At 38.6% G+C, this 21,838-nt stretch overlaps 1 protein-coding gene across 2 annotated transcripts in view; it reads right to left on the bottom strand.

The window, feature by feature from the left end:
- CAMK4 (calcium/calmodulin dependent protein kinase IV) overlaps window positions 1–21,838 on the bottom strand; it is a 155,599-nt gene that overhangs the window by 38,041 nt on the left and 95,720 nt on the right. For both annotated transcript variants that reach the window (XM_083816320.1, XM_083816319.1), the window contains exon 5: window positions 15,154–15,226. In XM_083816320.1, the coding sequence (XP_083672446.1) occupies window positions 15,154–15,226 (73 nt within the window). The remainder of the gene's footprint in view (window positions 1–15,153; window positions 15,227–21,838) is intronic.

Genomic DNA, 21,838 nt, shown 5'->3' with positions numbered 1-21,838 from the left:
AGATAATTAGAGATGAATAGTTTACTTTTAAAAAGCCACATGCCTATTCTGTGTAGCAGTTTAACTACATCATACCAAGTACCTCCAGCCTGAGGGGTTGCAGTGTTTCATGAATTTTTGCTCTCACCGATCAGAGGCTTTCAGGGGAAGACAGCATTAGCTGCATTGCAGAGGCTGCCTACCTAACTTGAGCTGTCTCTGGCACTTGCTCTGTGAGGGAGCTGCCCACAGGCTGGAGCGCAGGGGCTGAGCAGCCCAGGGGCATGTCTTGCACATGTGCGTGGGGGTGGCGACACGGAGAGCAGAGCCCACTGCCACAGCTACGCCTCTGCCTTTCTCCTGCCACCGGCTGTGAGCCACACAGCACGATCAAAAGAGCACCCTGTGTGAGGGGAGGCTGCAGACAACTGTCCCAACATCTAGGTGGACCTTAACTTTGATCACCCAGTGTCTCACAACAGATTTTAAAAAGATGCAAAACAGACACATGTTTTACTAGCTATCCAGTAACTATTAATCCTAGTAGTTACATATCCTAGTAGCTATTTATCCCAGGAGTTATACATCCAAGTAACAAGTGTTCTAGCATCAATATTAACCCAACTATATAATTCTTCTGCTTAACATACCTGGTGGTTTGGAAAATATGTTTATAACCTTATTTAAACATTTCCATTAACCAACTGGTATCTGAACATTAAATTCCATACTACATGAAATACATACCACCAAGAATTAAATGCCTGACTGGACACTGAATCATTGCACACCCTTCCAAATATATTTCAAACAACCTGGAGAAGATGTATCTCTCTTACATTTCTCTCTCACCAGTTTTGCCACTGAATCTATACATTCGAGCCACGGAACAAGCAATGGAAAATTGTCCCTCGCGACTGACATGTCTGGTCCCAGAGGAGCTACAAGCATTGTGAAGAGCTATGCTGTGAGTTTAGATAGAACTGGAGCCCTTTTTCTTTTTCTCGTGGGAGTATTGCCACAGAGGTTTACTGCGTTTGAATGGCATATGCACGGCATTCACTACAGACAAACTAAAAACAGCCCACTGTTCGCTGTGCCACAGTGCTCAAGATGCTTCTTCATGACAGAGATAATTTGAACTGCTGGAGTATGAACTAATGCTCCTGTGAGCTACAGCAGCTGGCCCTGCCTGTCCCTCTGCTCTTTGCAAAAGTCCTCAGCTGGGCATAGGGTATGTGGCATCTCTGCACTGCATGCTTTGATGAGCAGGGTTTGGGGAAAGCATCCACAGTGGAGGGGAAGCAACCCTCATGCAATGCTGCAGAGAAAGCAGAGATGCTGCAGACCCTGCCAGGCAGCACTTGGGCTGCCTGCAGTGGATGTCTGCCTGATGACGAGCTTCCGGACTTTGGGTTTGTGATAAGAAAGAAGTCAGAGAGAGCCTCTCGGAAGGAACAGAAGGGATTGAGATGAAGGCAGAAGAGGAGGGAAACCCTGTTTCCATAGATCTGCTCTCAAGGGCAATAGCAACAACATAGTTATGCCTTCTAAATTATTATTATTATTATTATTATTATTATTATTATTATTAGGAAAGAAGTCAATTCACTAACTTCAAACATACATTTGGCAGGCAGCTAACTCCTCTGAGATTTTACCACCCATCTCCCATCTCTCTCTAGAATGGAGGAAAGAAAAAAAAAAGCAGTCAGAAAGAGATCTTTTTAGTCCTGTCACCAGGGGAAAGACTGCAACACAAGACAGACCATTAATATATATCTGAATGCTCATGTGTTGCTCAAATTACAAGCACTTCAAAGAAGCATGCTTGCAGGAAAAAAAGCATTCTTATTTTTGAGAGATGTGGAGCTGTTAAGCTGATAGTTTGTGAGTTTGTTCAATTATTCTTCCTCATGAGCTATTCTTATCACATGAGCTAAGTTATTCTAGGGTGTTGTATCTGCACAGAAAAATATGTTGCATTTTTTGTTAGCAACAATCTTCCACAATATGTCTTACCACGTCATAAGAGAGTTTTAGATTAAATTTTGATTTTTAAAGGAAAGACGTAATTTTAAGGCTCTGAAACTGACACTTTTCTCTTTTTATTATTTTATTTTATTTTATTTTATTTTATTTTATTTTATTTTATTTTATTTTATTTTATTTTATTTTATTTTATTTTATTTTATTTTATTTTATTTTATTTATTTTATTTTATTTTAATCCAATTTTATTTTATTTTATTATTTTATTTTATTTGCTATTGCATGCCTTTCAAGTTTTTTTATAGCAATATAAAAACATGCATTAATGGGTCACTTCGAAAAATACAAGAACATCAGTGAAGTACGCACAGTTAGATGCAAGAAAAAGGATGTACTTACAACCATAATAGTTTATGGTACCTAGCTCTACAGTCACTGAAATTTCCACATGAAAATAAAATCCAGTATTACCATATTTTATTACCATAAAGTATGACCATAAAGTACGGTAATACTAAGTACAGTAATACTTCATATATGAGAGGCCACAATAGGACAACAATGTAATTTTAAAATTCAAGCAAAAAAAGATTTGTATATTTACTTGATAATCAAAAACACACTGATTTGCTGCTCTTGCTACTTATTACTTGGACTCAGATGAATGCAGCAGTTGGAAAAACTCATTCCAGTAATGATATACACTGTTTACTTACACTCCAGCTTCTGCCCATCATTACTAATGCACAACAGCTTGTGTCTGAAAATCACCCCCCATCTAATACCGTTCACCACAAAATCAAATTTGTGCTTGGAAACCTAACCACCCCTGGCTTTGCCCTGCATTCATTTACAAAAGGATAAATCTGGAAGGCCTGTGTTTCTGAAGAAGCCCCTGACCACCTGTGACCCAAATCAAAGAGACACCCTAGTTCTTATATAAATATATATCCTGAAGTGGCATTGACTCCTGAAAACAAGATCCTCATTATTCACCTCTGCTAAACTTTGGATCTTCCAGACCCAGGAGTCTAGGAAAACCTCAACAGAAGTTAAGGGGTTTATGTTATTTAAGCCCAAGACACCCCCTACTTTTGCTGATAGCTATTGGGACACATTACAAATGGAGGTACAAGAGTTCAAAAAGCAATTTACATGGGTGAGAAAACCAGTATAACATCACATAAAACCAGTCACACAGAGACATAAAAACAATTATGAAAGAGTAAACAAAGAAAATGAGAGAAACAAACTCATTATGGGGTCAAAAATATCCACAGTTGCTCACATTTCAGGAGATAAGTTAGGAAATTCAAATGCACTGGTTTCGTTCATGGTGTCAGTGTCACAGAAATGGAACTACTTATCTGAAACAAGAACTAATAAATTATTATAGAGAGTCTGTGCAGGAGTGATCACAGTCAGTCTCAGCCCATGCCATTCCCTGGCACTTCATGAGCCTCCCCTGAAGACTACAGATATTCTCTTAGCTTCTCTTCAAACCACAAGCACAGGGGTTTCCTTTACCTAATGAAAAATGTAATTTTGTAAATAGCCACTTGGCTGGGAGCCTGCTATCCGGTCAGTTTGGTGCTGTGAAACTAGCAACAAAAAAGTGCACAAGACAGTAATAGGACTGTTGAGCAATTGCTTTGCAAATGCCTCTCATTAAACAGGTTCACTTGCATTTTACTTCTGAACAATCGGTGTATTTTTCTCCTTACTGTGATTACAGAGGCAAGAACAAGAAGACAACGAGAGACAAGCCTGTGCCCATGTACATCTGCAGGACGACAGCCCTGTGAATGGTGACAGCTGAAGAAAGGGGCCTCCTTAGGCTTGAGCAAATCTTTCTGGAGACAAAGCAGTGACTTCTGCAAATGTACTGCTACTCCGCACCAGTTCACCAAGGTTGCACGGTCTGCAATAAGAGCAGCAATTGCTGCTGAAAATCACACAGTGCCAGCTAGCATTTCTCCACTACCTATTGATGCCTAGCTGAGTGGTTTTCTAGTTGCTATTTCCCCTCCGGCAACTTCTGAGGCAGGATGTACTTAGTCTGCAGTGTGATCTGCCAAGAGCCCTTCTTGCCGCTTTCTGTACCATCAGATCACTAGTGGTTGAGTTTATTGTGGAATGTATATTGTAGATATGAATTGTACACTGTTTATGTCTCACAGGGACAGGTATTCAGACCCCATGTCCCCAAATGACAGTTTGCACACTACATGCAATTAAAAACAAAAGAATTCTGGCAGGTAAAAGTGTTTTGTGGCTTATTTGCTGTGTCAGGCAGTCTCTCCTCCTGGGAGGAGATGAGCAGACAGGAATCCCTCAGTTCCAGATAGAACCCACAAAAGGGGCCAGCAGGGCCATCGGGGTAGCTCATCGGGTAGACAGACCCGGGGCTTTGGGCTGGGTAAGCACCTTCCTCACACAGCACAGTCAACAGCCTATCTTACAAATGAAGGTACAAGAAAATCTCCCCCCATCTGTCTGAGATGAATGGGAATGGGCCAAATCCTCAAGTCCTTAATCAGTTCTTGGACAACGACTACCCCATAAATGGCACTTCCCTTGAATAAGAATCAGTTTCAGGCACAGACTCAGAAAAAACAGAATTCAGCACTTTGTTTGTGGTGTGTTTTGAATTAAAACAAGAGCTAATTAATCACTTTCATTGCTATTCTAAAATATTTTTCAGAAATAATATTTTAGCCACTTGCTTTCAAAATGAGAAAAGGACACCTTATTTAGATGAAAGCATAATTTAAGATGCTAATAACCTAGCAAATATGACCCTGCCTTTTTGATGCACTGGACATTAACTGTAATACAGTAGATCTGCAGCATGATCATTAGTGCTTGTTCCATTTCCTCTATTAGATAATAGCAAACACAATACCCTCATTTCCTTATTGCTGATGGCAGCAGCACTGCCAGACTCTTTTGACTGCAAATCTTCTTTTCCCTTTGTGCTGCAAAAGGAGCTTTGTAGATAGCTCAAAACAAGCGTCCAAATACTTTTTTGACAAAATAATTCTGAGTCAAGGTACTGATAAAGTAGGCTGGTGTGATAGAAAAGCCTGTTCTATTCCCCTTCATTTGAATATTTAAATCTATTATTAACAAGAAAAAATAGTTGTAAATCTGTTTACAACAAGCAAGTGAAACAAATTAATGTAATCCAGCAAAATGTATCCAGTCATTCAAAATGCTCATGCCCCCTAAACAGATAAGCCTGTGCATGAAGTCATTTGTTATTTAACCTTGCTTCAGAGGGAGAGTATTTAGGACATAAATGCCTTCCTCTCCCAGGCAGTGGCAGTGCTTCAGTAGGTTTCTTATAGAACCTGACAGTTCACCTACTTGCTTATTTGTTCTTGACAGTAACGTGCTAGAAAGGTCTTCACAGGATGATCGTGAAGCCTTGTTAAGATGTTGTCACCAAATGGGATTAAAGGCCAAGATGATCTCCTGGCCTCTATGGAGCCCTGTCTGTACATGATGTGTTAAACCACCATTCCCTGGGAGGAGACACCCTCAAACCTCACAAGAGATTTAAATTAAGGGGAGAAGGTCTATATTTTTCCCACAAAACAGTATGATATAAATCCAACCATTGGTTCTACCTGCTTTCACTAACTGCAATTGTAAGAGCAAACAAATGTCTCTCCCCTCGTTTCATTCCTTCTGTCTGTCTGACATGCTGCCTTGATACATAGAGTCTATTATGTGTCAGAGACAGGTTCTTTTACAGAAATCCTTTTTAAAACCATTGTTAGAACCTCTTTATTCTGCAGTCTGATACAATGACCATTATGTTTATGGTATTTCAAGAGGCTACAAACAAGATCATAGCACGCAGCTGATAATATGTTTCTCACTATGAGCAGACTTGTCTTTCTATCTTTCTTGTGCTGTGATTTCACTACAATATCGTAAATAGTAAAATTATAATTATACAAGCTCTCCTCCCTCACCCACTGTTACATCCCATGCACTGTAAAACCATTTGCAGTGAGCTATCCATATATTAGGATGCCATTTAGTTATCGTTTCGTACTTTATTTCAGGACACACTTCACACAGAATCTAGAGTACCTGACAATTATCCTGACTTTGTTAAATCAGGTAGTACAATGAGTATATCTCTGTATGAATTTTCATAACAAAGAAATGTCACTTTGGAACTTTTTAAGAGTTGTAACTCTGACATATCCGTCTTCAGGTCAGGCATTTCTTTGTAACCCACAATTTAAAATTGTTGGAAACACTGTTAGCAGTCATTGTGTCTACTGTCACTTTAAGGTTATATCTATGAATACATACAATTTTGTCACATCCACAAAATTAACTTAATAGAAGTAGATAAAACTGTCATTGTGGAGGCTTACACTCTAGAATATATTCCGCAGGAAATCTTTTTGGTCTACAGTCAGTCAACAAGTTACAGGTAAATTGTGTGCTAGATACACTGTTTTGAACCTAAACAAAATACAACACAAAAGAAAAAAAATGTGTTGTTGTTTTTTTCTTGTTGTTGTTTAGTTGGTTGTTGTAGTTTTGTTTTGTTTTTTGTTTTTTTTTAACCGAGATAGTTGACATAAGTGAGGTCACTTCTCATACGTTGATATGTGTGGATGCAGGAGAAAGGGAACAATTTGGCATGTTGCACGAGACAGAAAAAGGCAGGCAACCCTGTGAAGAAACCACTTTTAGGAACAGACATCATGGGAAGCAGAGACAGATATGTGGGTTGCATCACTGGCTGGCAGTACTGATGTTGAATCTGACTGCTCTCTTTTCCCTATTATTACAACAGGCTTTAGAAATAATCATGACCACACAAAATAACACGCATTACTTGCATTTTCACTTATTTTACCTATTGAATACAACTATGAAACTATGCAGTTATGGCTCTGAATGTAGAGAAATCAGTTTGATAAAGTGAAGATAATTAGTATTTCCTGAGAGAAATACTAATTCAGGGAGATGGGCAAAGTTTTGAACTCTATATTACTTTTTATTTTCAGAAAACAGCATGTCTTTCAATTAAGAAAAAAAAGTCAGAGAATAGTAATAATTTCAATGTTTTAATAGATTACAGAACTCAATTTGCAATTAGAATTTTAGAGCTATTTTAGTAAATTTATTTGAATACAAAGCAGACATTCTCAGTATAGTTTTCAAATTCCTCTTAGATTTATGTATGGTATGCTTGTGCATCACGTGCATGTGCAAATCTCTTATCCACTTAGACATAATTCTGGTTAGGCGTTTAACTGGAAATGGCTAAAAGTACATATCTGATTTCCGCACAACTCTGAAGAGTTTCATATGTTCAATTTGTGCAAAGTCTATGACCACAAGCCATGCAGATGTCCTTAATATGATTTTTTTTACATTATTAATTTGTAAACAAAAATTATATTAAAAAAAAAAATGTTTCATTAAGTACACTGCAGATCATAACTGATCACAACTGAAGAGATTTGCCACAGGAAGTAATGAAATATGAATATTGCTGCCCTTAATGCGCAGGTGGTAGCTCTTCAGGTATTCAGCTAAATTGCTGTAAAATATTTAGCATCTAAACTACTTCTCACAATTAAAAATTCAATATTCTCCTGTGTTTCAGCATCAATGAGTAACTATTAAGAATGGTATTTTTTTTTCTCTTTAAATAAAGTGCAAATTACCAGTAAAAGAGGTCAACAAAAGGAGGGGACTTAGAAAATATTGGGTGCCTTGTAACCATATTTGATAACTAGGTACCATATTTGTAAAATGAACAGATTCTTTAACTAATCGTAGAAATCATGATGTATTTCTTTATAGGGATGGATCCGCTATTTTCAATTGCTATTGGCCTGTTGAGTGGCATGGAATTACTCAAGAATTTGTTTTTGTAATTCTCCAGTCAGTGTCACATTCACAGTTGAGTAAAATGAATTACATCTAGCCAACAGCAACAAACTTTGTACATGTCCTGTCATGTCAGTATCTTACCATTCGTTAAGATTTTCTAAAAATGGAGATTTCTTAATGGTAACAAAAAAGTTACATGTTAAAAAATGCATTTTACCAAAGTTTTTGAGAAATACTGCAGGACCTAAATATACAATAATTTGAATTTTCTATGTCAGTTTGCTAAAGTTATGTTTAATAAACTCATTTGATCCTAAAACTCCTGAAATAGAACTGCCGAAAGACTGCCTATACTGTATGGGAATTTTTAAATTTAGGGCTCCATTAAACACACTGGATCCTATGTAGTTGCATTAGCATTATAATAAGCTCACAAAAAGGACCCAATACAGAAAGTTACACAGAAAGCTCCTCACATATTCCCATGCAGATTCCCATACAAATCAGTAAAATGCTAATGTTTAATGACTTCTCCTCAGAAGACAGTTTTGAATAAGCATGACAAGACCTATTACAGATTGCTGGATCCATCTGCTCCTCTTTCTTCACAAATTACATCCTTCCCAAAATATGGAAAACAGCTCAAATCTGAATGCACAGAGGTGTTTACACTAGCACTTGTGAGTTCCCAGGACTTAAGGCCACTACATTCTGCACTGCATCACTGCTGAACACTGTAAAGCAAGCATAAGTCCTAAATTTCAAATGTTATTTCAGAAAACCTTTTTCTCTAATGTTGATCTTGAATAGGCCAGGAGAAGGGACAACAGTGTGATGGAATTACTGTTGCTTTTTGGAGAAAGAGCATGTTGCAGAGTCCACACTACAACCACAAGCCATCCTTGCAAACCAGGCTGAGTATATAGCTGGTCTTCCAGAGTATGCCTTACTCTTCACTCTCCTCAACAAGCCAAGAGAAAATACCATACCCACTTGTAAAGGGCAGCAAGGGTGTTTTCCTTACTCTTCACAGTGGCAGGACACCAAAGGAGGATGGTTCCACTTGGAAGAGGCTCCTCTCTTTTTCATGTGGTCCAAGGAATTTCACCCAAAGATTTTCATCTCAGAGTTTTTTTCCCGAGAATGGAAGGATTATGCAAAATACCAGTAGTTAATACTAACAGCTGCAATGAAGAAGCCCAAGAATATGTACAGTTCTGCACATAGTCTACCCCTTCAAGGGCCAAAGTTTTAGGAGATCAAAGAAGCTAGTCTAGGGAGCTAGGGAGTACTCTGAACAAGATTTGGTGACTGGATATTGGGCTGCTGCTGGGTAAAAGTACATTTGTATGAATTTTCCAGTCACAATTGCTGAATCTGGAGCCCAGTAGTTGGTAAAGATGAAGACGATATTACAAACAAGTGGGTGTTGTTTGTACAACAGGGTGCATATTACAGCTCTAACCAGACCTCATCTGACAATAAAACACTCCATAATTACATCCTGTGTATCCACTATTTGCAGCTCATTTGACACACAACACGTTACATGACAGAGTGTAAAACAAAACCCGGCAACAGATACATAGCAATAAACTTTGTATGCAAAATATTATATTCATACAGTCACTTTTCCAGGATATTACAGCTAATATTCCTGTAAGAAAAAAAGTATACTTACGACTTTGAGACTGTGTTTCATCCCTTAAAAAGGGCCACCATGCATTCTAATCTGTGCTTTGCTACAGGAATCAGAGTGAGGACAACAGCTCTTAAACACTGTCACCAGCCAGTGTCACCAACTGTTCTGAACTACTTATGCCTCAGGGACATGGGTGTGAACACCACATCTTGATGAAGGTTCTGCAAGCAAGCCGTACCTCCCAGGCAGGCTTGAGGATGAACATAACTCATATCACCTCAGTGACATGAGATGGGTGAAGAATTTGGAAGAATATTTCCCCAAATAGACAATAGCTACTGTCTCTCATCTGAATTCAGTGTTTACCTCCCTGTTCTTCCAAAATGTTGCCAATAAAACCCCCCAAAATGAAGAATGCTAGAGTGCAAGTGTTAAATCTGAAAACAAACAATTTCTGTGCTTTTCTTCTAGATCCTGTTGGTGGATTAGACGGAGAATGGCAAAAGTGGATGATGCCATTAGGGAACACGATACAACATCATAATCCTTAGCACAGAAGTGCTGCCAGAAAAACCAAGTTTCTTTTGTCTTACAGTATCAAGATTTGGGCCTTTTAATCACCGCTGCACGCTCAAAGAGCATGCTGGATCTGGACTAAAGCTTCAAGTTACTGAAATACCACTTTTGAATAAGCATGATGAAAATTTTAAAAATGTTATATTTCCACTTTGTGGACATGACTAAGAATTCTTTCTTCCTCAGCAAAAAAGCCCAGAGAATGAGATCAGAACCGCTGTTTGCCAACCATAACTCGAACAACACATATGCCAGGACCAGATTCAGAAAACCATTCCCTAATACCAGTGAGGTTCATCAGGGAATGGGAAGAGATTTGCAAGTATAAATGTCTCTTCTATTATAAAGGAAATCTTTTGCAAAATCATCTAAAGAGGTGGAAAATAGATATGATAGAAGATACATACATATATATATATATAATTAGAAGATATATATATTATTATTATATAAAGAGAGGAAGTAGATATTCTTCAATATCTACAATCATGCATAAGATTCCTCCTCATATACACAGAATTCACAAATTTTGTTACTATTCTACACAGGTCTTTATCCTGTGATGCAATATATAGCCATCCCTGACATTGTCTTTTGTGGAATTTAACTTGATGAGACTTTGCTTCCTACAAAATTGAGTCCTAGATTTCTTCCCTACTTGTCTTAATAAACTTACTACCTAGGTGTATATTGATAATATAACATAATAGCCTTGTTCAAAATTTCAAATTTTGTGACATTTATACCTTGGTTAAGTTTTCTTTGTAGCTGATGGCTCAAACCAAAATCCATCAGTCATCTGCATTTCAAATTTGGACTAACTCAATGATTGCACAGAAAATATTAAACTTTTTCTCAATCTTCTTCTAATGTTCACTTGCTTATTGATGCTAAAACCCCAAGATATTTTAATCAAGTCTCCTGGTTTAAAGATCTGATTTCCTAGTTTGCTCTAAGCTCTAGTTGTGGGACACACCAGTTACTCATTGTTTGTAAAATGAAACTGCAAGCTGCATGTTCATTTTTGGTTCTTAACTACTATCATAGATGATAGGACAGCTGAAAGTTCACTGAAATGAATAGTAACATTTGATCTAGATTTATCCCCTCAAAGCTGCAAATGTATGAGTGCCCTCAGCTGTTGCACTCACAGATGAGAATTCAGCACACGCCCTGTGAATTTACCTGACAAGGAATGGAATAGAAGTGTCGGCATACAACAAGCTTAAAGTGGCAGAAAACTGAAATAAAAAATAGAAACATACATGGAAGGGGTACCAAAGATAGCTTCAGGAAAATGTTCCTATCTAGACAAGATAATAGCCAGTCAGAAGAAAACAACCTATTATAAAATGTGATGGGAAATTAACTTAGGTACTGCTGGTTGAGTTCAAAATTACATATAAAAGGTATGCTTGTAACTACCCTAATTACAAAAAGAAAATTGTTAAAAATTATTTCAAATCTGAAAATAATGAAAGAAGTAATTTAACCCTCAAGTAGAAACCTATCACTTTGACACTAATACAAAATAGGCAAGAAGGAATATGGTTTATTTTTAGTGACAAATATAAAGTATGAAAGTACACATTCAAAAAAAAAAAGTATAATTTTGTTAAGTTTCATCGGTTAAGAAGTACAATATATTTTGCAATGAAAATGCTTAAATATCTTCTTCTGACCAATATTTCAAAGACGCTCTGATAGATGCTCAATATTTCAAGGATTCCCTAACATCAGTAACTCATTCTGCAAGTCAGGCAGTTGAAGACCTGGCCTCAGGACATCTGTGTGCAGAAATTCACTTATGACATAAAACAGAAAAGCTGCCACCAGAAAAAGCATGCAGGAAAACCATTCTTTATTCAGCTCATCCTCTGAAAAGGAAAGAAAGGACAATGGTGTGCAAAGAGAGAGAAATTCCCCATATGCATCTTCTCTCAGGAATGCAATTCACACTGTTCTGAAATGCTGGATAGCAGCAAAACCTCCCCAAACAGCACAGCAAAATAGTTAAGGGGATGAACACTGGCTTGCCCTAGTTTCATAAAGGCCTTTCATCTTATGAAAGAGGCTGTCTTCTGGCTTGAAGAACAAGGGAAGTATAACTGAAAAGACGAAGGTGTGGCAGAGAGAAAAAAAAATCTTCCCACTAGGAGCAAATACAGTCATGGGCCTTGAAAACTGGATCAGATATGTAACCACCAGCATACAGAAAAATTGTGGAAAAGACGAATTGAACTCTTTAGTATTTGGGCAAAATTGACAATACTGTTTTTGTTGTTTCCTCTGTTCTTGGGAGAACAGATAACTGATACCTTTATGCTGGTCTGTGACCTGGAAGATTAAGATTCATTTTCTGTGTGCTGGTCTGACTGCCTGCATAATTCTTGGTATGCCAGTTAGAGACAGACTTTCAGGTATTCAGGTGCTGCAAGAAACAGATAAGCTTAGAAGCTTTGGGGTTTAATTTAATTTAATTTAATTTTAATTTTAATTTTAATTTTTTAAAAAACAGTGTAACTCCATTGGGTTTAATAATTTCAAAAGGAACTAAACAAAAACATTTAAGTGCTTTTAAAATCCCACTACCCTTGATTACATGCTTTCAAAGTGTCTTTGAAAGACCTTTGTTAAATGAAGAGATAATACCTCCTTGTGTCAATGATACACTGTGAGGACAGATCTATTACTACAGTATTATAGCAGCCCTTAACAACGGATGTATAAAACAAGCACACTACTTTGAGACAGTTTAGCAAAGTGATGTCTAAATGTTTCTCTTGCTAGGAGCAATTTCTAAAAATTGTGGAGGCCAAAATGCTTAACTGGTGTCAGCAGGGTATGAGTTGGCACGGTCTGTTGAGGAGATTGTGTAATTATCTGTTTTGGAGAATGACCCACTGATATATGTTCTTTTATTTGGGAAAGATCACTCTTCTGCAGCAGCATTTTCCAGACAGATCCTAATGGTGACTCCAGTTCTGCTCACAAACACCATTCTGTCAAGGTTTCAGTCCAGTCTAGCACAGTATCTCAGTTGGGCTGCAAAGATCCCAGTTTGGGAACAGCCACTTCCACAGCTTTCATAGCTTTGGCATGGATGTTGAGTGCCAGGTGTAAAAGCAAAAATCAATACAACCATTCTAACCAGTGATCTAGTACCACGACCTATAAAATCTAAACTTGAGCTACTGCATGCTCACGTAAAGTCCAGCTTTTTGGCTTCTGTACATTTCTGTTCCACTAATTTCAACCAAGCTAATACAGTTCATACAAGCTGTAGACCTTCATCTGCTTCCTCCCTTTTAAAATAAAGAGCTGAAACATCTTCTGAACCATCTTTCAGAAAAACATAATCATATTTCTGCAGAAAAAAAATGGATAAATAATGGAAAAACAACCTAACTGGGGCACTCTCACTGAAAGAAAATATCAGCCAAAAAATAATAATTTGACCTAATTTTAAGAATACAAATAGATTATGTTGTGCACTAAACTTAAATATATAATTTAGACTACATATTAACTTCTTCTCACTACTAGGTACCTTCCACAGAGGTCAGCCATCACCCCAGTCCTATCCTCGGGAGCACCTGGCACCTCTGAGACACTGCATCTCCTCCAACAATCTGTAAAGTTCCTGCCTCTACACTGCCATCCACCACTCTTTTGCATGTGATTGACAGCTGTTTCTTTTTTATTTGTTTGTTTGAAGAGTCCCACACTCTAGGAATACAGCCAAAGTCAGTCACATCCCATCTGCATTATTTGCACACTGCTGAGTGCTTCTGTCTGCTCCAAGTTCTTTGCAGTCTTTCTGCTACCTGACTGCTTCACCCCAAACATCTGCTACAGGCAACCACACAATGCCACAACCCAAAATACCTGCTGCTGACCCTGAATTCAGACTGTCAGGCACATCCTTACTAATATCTTATTATCACAAGTTAAAATAGCCTCCATATTTCTATTTCTCTGAAATCCTTGGAATGACCCAACTGGACTGTTTCTTCTTGTCCAACATGACCCCTGTCATCTGCACTGGAAGTGATCAGTGCTAGTGTTTAGACTAGAAAGTCAAGAAATTAATTTCTTAGTTATTTCCCAGCATCTGATTGCTGGTTTGGTGAACATACAGTGTGAAATCAGATGGGAGAGTTACAAGTGACAAAGAAAAAGAGATAGTGTACAGAAATACTCTATGCAGCCATAAGAAGCCGTCATCTTCTTTGCTCAAAAATCTTTCTACCTTCCTCTAGGTGGCAGAATATGACATAGTTGTGCAAAAATTCAAATTTTTGAAAACCATACAAAATACAGACGAAGAAGCTATATCACAAACTAGACAATCTACTAGGCCCATACTTTATTCTGCCCTCTCTCAGTACTACTGTCATTCTGTGTATGTGCAATCTGAAGAGCAGTGAGAATTAATTTTTGGTTTGACATGTTTTAAACTATACTGTCTACCTTCCTTATAGTCCACACTTTCTTGTGATGAGTCTTGTTTGTGTTTATCACTTCTGCATAGCATCAGAAACTGTGATGGGTCACCTTCAGGCAACAACTGGAAATGAAACATAGCTATTTTCATGACAATCTTCTGCAGGAATCTCTCATTCAAATTCCTATAACTTTTTACACCATCAAAAATGATTAGTCAATCTATTATCCTTTTAACTTGAGAGAAAAGTAATGCACTCTCTTTAAGGTTCCATGCAAATTACTGTGAATTACTCTGAAAAAAAAATGAATGAGAAGCTACACGAGTGCCAGTGATTACAAATTACTTTTAGGGCTAAAATGATCAGTGTTGAACACCATAGGGTTTTGAGACTGGACAGAGTATGCACTCCACTGTAATAGATGACAGAGCATTAAACATATTGCTGACTGCCATCCTATGCCACTTCTTACCCTTTAAAGTGGCACAACCTTAAAAAAAAGATCAATACAAAATAATTACAGGAAGGAAGTTGTGTGCGCTATCTCCAGTGAACTTTTCTGTTTCTTTCATACCTAAGTATTTACTGAGCCATTACAGGTGAAAAAATAGATATTAAACATATAAGGCTAGACAATACTCACAGCAACTGCCTCCAAGATTTGTTTAACAGCATCAGCAGCATCTCGTTCACTGTAATAACCCTTTTCCACAATCCTACAGAAAAAGCAATGGAAGAAATTGCATTCAGGATTATGCATCAAGGTAAATAAACTGTGCAGTCAAAAGCTTCTTTTGAAAAATAAGCTAAACAACAATCAAATTTAAATACTCCTGGGAGTCTGGAGTGCCCTCTAAAGCATAGAAAACAGCCCTTTTGCAATTCAGGTTACTTTGATTCCCAGCTAAATGAGAAGCTGAAGTTGAGATATCAACTCAGCAAGAAGAAATAATACGTACATATTCAGCTGAAAGGGTTTGGAATTTTCTAAAACTCATGGATTCTGAATTGCTCTCATATAAAACTAGGCATCCTTTAAGAACTGCTTCTTCAGATTTACCTTTATCTCTGTACCTCCCTTGTTTATTTATTAAACAAAAGCATCATGCCCTATCAACACAGATCTGAACTGTATAGAAGAAAGGGTTGGTGTCAAAATCTACCAAATTTAAATTATCCACTCAGTATCACAGCCTGAACAATTGTCTTTCTTACCTAATCAGCAGGAAATCAGGACACTGTTGTCAAAAAAAGCAGTTTCATTAAAACTTAAACTATTTTTTTCTTCTTAATGTAAATTGCTGGTATACTATATTTTGTACAAATGACATACAATAGTGTGTTTGTAAACATGCTGACCACATGTAGCTTTTGATGAGTTCAACTATTATGTGTTTTGAACGTCCTGAAAAATCTCCTCTGCCCCCTTCCTTTGCTTTTACATCAAATCACTTTCATAAAAACAATCAAAACCCCAACTTTCTTCTTCAATATTATCTCCCCACAGTAAGGGTTAATGCCATTTTCTGGGCTGCCCTGCTAAAGCCCTGGCCTGTTACTGCATGCTTCACTTTTGGAAGAACATGGGCAGTGGCAGTGGGTCTGAGTGCTGACTCAGGTTTTTCATCGCATGTTCTGCAATAATAGAAACTGCCATTACAGAATAAAGCACAACATGAATGCACAGTTCAGTTCAAGAAAGTCAGCAAGAGAACCAGATTTGCACAGGGACATGTAAGAGGTTAATAAAAGAAGGACATATCACTAACATTTATTAATGGTCCATAATAATGGTTTGGCAAGAAACCCAACAGTCTTTTTACCTTCATATTTAACTACACACATTATTTGTGAATCAGAATAATTCTCCCTCAAAGAATTTGACCTAAAAGGTGAAATCTTTGACCCGAAGTTTTGATTTTTCACCATATTCAGTTTTTGAAGCCCAAGAAAACATAGATATTGTCTAGAAATTGAACCTGTGCTGCCTAGTCATGTATTTCATCAAGTGATCTGCAAGCACGCAAACTAATATTAGAATACAACGCTCAAAGAACCCCAAGAACCTAGAGAGGAACAAACCTAAAATGTCTGAAGTCAACAGTTACTGGGAAGACCTCCTGCCTCAAGGTCCAGAACCAGATTCTGCTTATACCAAGACCAGTATCCTCGTTTCTCCCTACTCCTCCCACCCTTTTCTCTTAGACAAAAAGTTATAAAGTATGCAATCAAATGCCACATTACAGTTGAAAGCACGATTCCTCCTTGCTACCTGAGGCTCTGTGGATTATCCCTGTCTGGTAGGTTACACTGAGAGAACTGAGCCCAGTGACCCTTTTGCCTGGGTCTTTGCTACCCCGTAGTGTCTTGGCTTCCTTCTTCTTTTGAATTCAGTATTTATTAATCTATATGAAAAGTATTTAGGTTTAGCCAGCAATTTCCTGTCTTCAGCATTTGAAAGCATTTCTGAGAACACTGACTTCACTCCCATCCCACCATCCCGCTTCCCTGCTAGTGTTTTGGGTGCTAACCTGCTCCTCCCACCATACCACAATAAGCATGTTAAAAACACTGCCCTTGTCTTTCAGGATTTAATGTATTAAAGACATTCATAGCATAATAATTTTATTAAGCTTACAATCTTTAGTAAGGCATGGCAGACAGCAACAAAATTTCAAAGCTGGTAACGAGGTAATGAAACCAGAAAGCCTGTGCTTCTCCGCTGCCACTTTTGGGATCATATTGCTCCTGCTAATGACCTTCAGGTTCTTGAGGCTTGGCAGAGGGAGCGTCCTACTACTAGTAGGTCCTTGCAACTACAGCAGAGGGGCTGTGCTAGTTTGACCCTCTGCTTCCAAATTGCCACAGCTTTTAGAATATATTCTACAAGGCGCTGTAGGGAAAGAAAACAAGCAAACAAATGGCATGGGGGCTGTGGACGTGCTGCACACCAGCTGAGCTGCTGGAAGCTCTCAGGGTTTAGTTGCAATGCTGGTAATGCATGCATCCCCAGGGAATGGGACACCTTGCTCATGCTGGAGTCAACACAATCCAACAGCTGCAAGACCACCTTGTGCATCTCAGCTTGGACATGGGCCAGGCAGGAGGCAGACAGTTTTAAGGTTTCACCAGGATTTGAAACACTCAGATTTTCCAACATATGTGTTTACAATCAGAGAAATACATGGCAATTCAGGTACAGTTCAATACACCCTTTTCCATCCAACAAATACCTAATTTTATGATATGGTCTATAGCCCAGTATTTGCTCTATTCTTTCTTTATCAAACAGATAAAGTTAAGAATTAAAAAAAAAAAAAAAAAAGACATCTGTTAAATGCAGTCTTTTTTATAAAAAATAAAAATAAAAATTTCCTCCAATCATCACAATCGAAGAAATGTTGAAGCTCCTGTCTTCCTGTCAATTCCCAGCCAATGCAAGAAAGGCATCTACCAACTGCCTGTCTCCTGGAAACATGGGAGATCAAAGAGATGCTCAGGACTGGCACCCTGACCACAGCATGTAAATCAGAACTCCCTGCCTCACACAACTATATACCAGTATTGATAGGATATTGTTTTCATTATTTACATTTAAACACTCAATGGAAGAAGCACACAGAGGCTGAAGATGAAGACACTGTGAATTTACAATTTACAGTAAATGTATGTAATGAAGCATGGGCCCATATTTCAGGGGAGCAATTCAAGACAACTGTAAAATTATTGTGCAATGCACATGGCTCACCAGCTGAAGTTACCTTTGAGTAACATGCACTGGCAAGCCAATTACACCTCATGTAACATGTAGTTATCTTATTTGTTTTTCAGAAGTCTAGAGCCCAGAGAGATTGAGAATACAAACCTTACTCTTAATTAATGATAATCTAGCAAGTAGAAAGCCTGATCTTCTGTAACAGCAGTAAATGAAATAAGACATACTTATTCATACTAGAGATGAAAATTTATTTTTAAGGGTATTCTGCTTTAAAACTGAAACCAGATCTTAGGCAGTAGGAAAGAGTACTGAAAGAAGACTCCTGTAGTTTAGGTCTGTTAATAAAGCTGGGGTATCATCTGCATATCTATTTTTTGCATTCTCCCTGTGATAGTTTACATAAGACAAAGGGTAGGTGTGCCAGTTTGCTACCTGAGACTAGTGAAGCTTCTTTACAAGGATTTTTCAGTTTCAGCTGGCAGCTTAACACTGACTCATTGTCCTTTTTTTCCATAAAGTGAAGGAAACTTGCAGGAATGTCTTATTTTTTTATTATGGAAATTAAACAATTATTTATACCTAGCTTACGGAATGATCTTTAAGAAATGCCTAGATGAAAAAAAATCAAGCCTTCACTGAGAGGACAGAAAAACAAGAAAGGTAATGGTAAGGAACTAATTAAATCCTGTCTTTGATATGCAAATGAAATAGCCTGGTAGGCCAAAAGAGTGTTTGAGAGAAAAACTGGGAGGAAGGCAGAAGGGAGTGGGAAAGAATGGATGCAGAAATGCCATTTTAAAGTCAAAGAAAAATTGGGTTGGCAGAACACTAAATTTGCTGGCACAAACACTCAGAAAATTCAAGACAGAACTTCACATCAATGATGACTTTCTAGAGCAAGCAAAAATACCATACTGATGCTATAGAGAATTCATATTCTCATACCTACCTGTGTAGAACCACATCTATGCCTGCACATACACAGTTAATGAAATACGCCAATTCAGTTATTTACACTTGTACCCAGCCAGACACACACCTAGTACATACTGATGGACATCAAGCCGCAAGTCTCCTAAAATGCCACCTGGTTTAACCTTACCTTTCCAAGCACACATGAATGAATTTGAAAGAAAACCTACTCCTGCTGTAAGGAGAAGCATTTCCCAAAGTCATCTCCCCTGCTCTCCTGTAGGGCAGCTAGGGATGCTGGTGCTCAGCTAAAGAACAAAACCATCTATAGTGGCACACTGCCCCACAAACCAAAAGGTAGCCCGGGCAAAGGCTGCAACCTTTCTCCTGTGATTAGTGCTCTTGTCTGTGCAGCAGGCAGATGAAATCTGGCAGCTTCCATATGGTCATTAAGAATGCATACTGAAGTGTTTAACAACTTGGAGTAATGTTTGCCAAATCCCACCCAGCCTTGGTAGCGTTTCTGTTCATTCTGAGTACTCGGAGGCTTCTGACAATATTCTTTAGTTTTCCAGGCAGTTTTCAGTGTAGCCTCTAGACATCTATGCTGTTGCTCTGCTATGGAAGTGTGAAGCATCCTCTGCTGCTTATAATGTTTTCATTATGCACATCTTCATCAGAGTCTATATCAGCACTGGCATAAAGTCCTACAGATGTTCACCACACGTCTGCAGCCTGCAGTGTAATTTGGAAGGACCATACACTGGATTTTACTCTTGTTGGGACCTTCCCCTTATAACTTGTTATTTCACATTCATATGAAGCCACTGAAAGCAATAGGATATCACTGTAAAAGAATGTGGACACACTTGCTCTGCAGATACTGTATTACTCATGTGGAAAACAATAAAAGGAGGAGTGGAGTCCTGCTAAACTAAACACATTTGATCTAAAAATCAATAAAATGTACAAAACACTCATATCCTAACTCTTTTTATAGTTTAAGGAAAGATCTTGAATCAAGGCACAGGAGAAACACTGTTAGCTCTTGGGTCTGTCAGAGACTTCCTGTAAACATTGTAGTCTACAGCTACAGAGTCTGTAGGTATATACTTCACCTTGTCACCTGCACAGAGCTGTTAAGATCTCTAACTTTCAAACAAATTTGAAAGCTAATTTTGTAGATAATTGAGGAAATCAGCCAGGGCTTGATCCTGTTCCTATTTAAATTAACAGAGGCAGACCTCTATCTTCTCTAGCATCCAGGACATGTCTACATAATATATCTTTCTTTTTTTTTTTTTTTTTCTCAGTCTTTACCAGCAAGAGTTTCAGCCACATAGCCCAGGCCCCAGAAGGCAAGGGCACAGACTGGAAGAATGAAAAAGCACCCACAGTAGGAGAAGAACAAGTTTGAGACCAGCTAAGGAACCTGAAGGTGCACAAGTCCATGGGACCTGATGACATACAACTATGGGTCCTGAGGAAACTGGTGGATTAAGTTGCTAAGCCACTGTCCACCATATTTGAGAAGTGGTGCATGTCTGGTGAAGTTCCCACTGACTGTAAGAGGGGAAACATAAAACCCTAATTTTTAAAAAGGGAAAAAAGGAAGGCCCATGGAACTACAGGTCAGTCAGTCTCACCTCTGTGCCCAGCAAGATCATGAAACAGATCCTCCTTGAAACTATGCAAAGGCACATGGAAAATAAGAAAGAGATCAGTGACAGCCAACATGGCTTCACTAAGGACAGGTCGTGCCTGACAAATCTGGTGGCCTTCCATGATAGGTTACAGCATTGGTGAATAGGGGAAGAGCAATTGACATCATCTACCTGGACTTGTGCAAAGCAGCTGACACTGTCTCCCACGATATCCTTGTCTATAAATTGGAGAGACATGGATTTGATGGATGGACCACTTAGTGGGTAAGGAATTGACTGAATGGTTGCACTCAACGATTTGCGGTCAATGGCTCAACGTCCAGCTGGAGATCAGTGATGAGTAGTGTTCCTGAGGGGTAAGTATTGGGCTGGCACTGTTTGACATCTTTGTCAGTGACATGGACAATGAAATTCTGTGCACCCTCAGCACAGCAAGCTTTGTGGTGCAGCCAACACTCTAGAGGGAAGGGATGCTATCCTGAGGGACATGGACAGGCTGAGAGGTGGGTCTGTGCAAAAATCCTGAAGTTCAACTGCCAAGTGCAAGGTCCTGCCCCTATGTCAGGGCAATCCTAAGCACAAATACAGAGTGGGCAGAGAACAGATTGTGAGCAGCTCTGAGAAGAAGGGGGTTGTTGTTTGATGAGAAGCTCAACATGAGCCAGCAATGTGCACTTGCAGCCCAGAAAGCCAACTGTATCCTGAGCTGCATCAAAAGAAGTGTGGCCAGCAGGTTGAGGGAGGTGATTCTCCTCCTCTAATCTGTTCTTGAGAGACCCCACCTGGAGCTCTGAGTTCAGTTCTGGGGCCCTCAGCACAAGAAGGACATGAACCTCTAGGAGAAAGTCCAGAGGAGGACCATGATGGTCCAGGTCAGAGGAATGGAGCACTTTCCCTATGAAGACAGAGAGAACTGAGATTATTTAGCCTAGAAAAGAGAAAGCTCTGGAGAAACCTTATAGAAAACTTTGCGTACTTAAAGGGGGATTTTACAAAAGCTGGGGAGGAACGCTTCATCAGGAAGTGCATTGAAA

The sequence above is a fragment of the Anser anser genome, assembly GCF_964211835.1.
Source record: "Anser anser genome assembly, chromosome: Z".
NCBI lineage: Eukaryota > Metazoa > Chordata > Aves > Anseriformes > Anatidae > Anser > Anser anser.
This window is presented reverse-complemented; position numbering and strand designations above follow the sequence as displayed.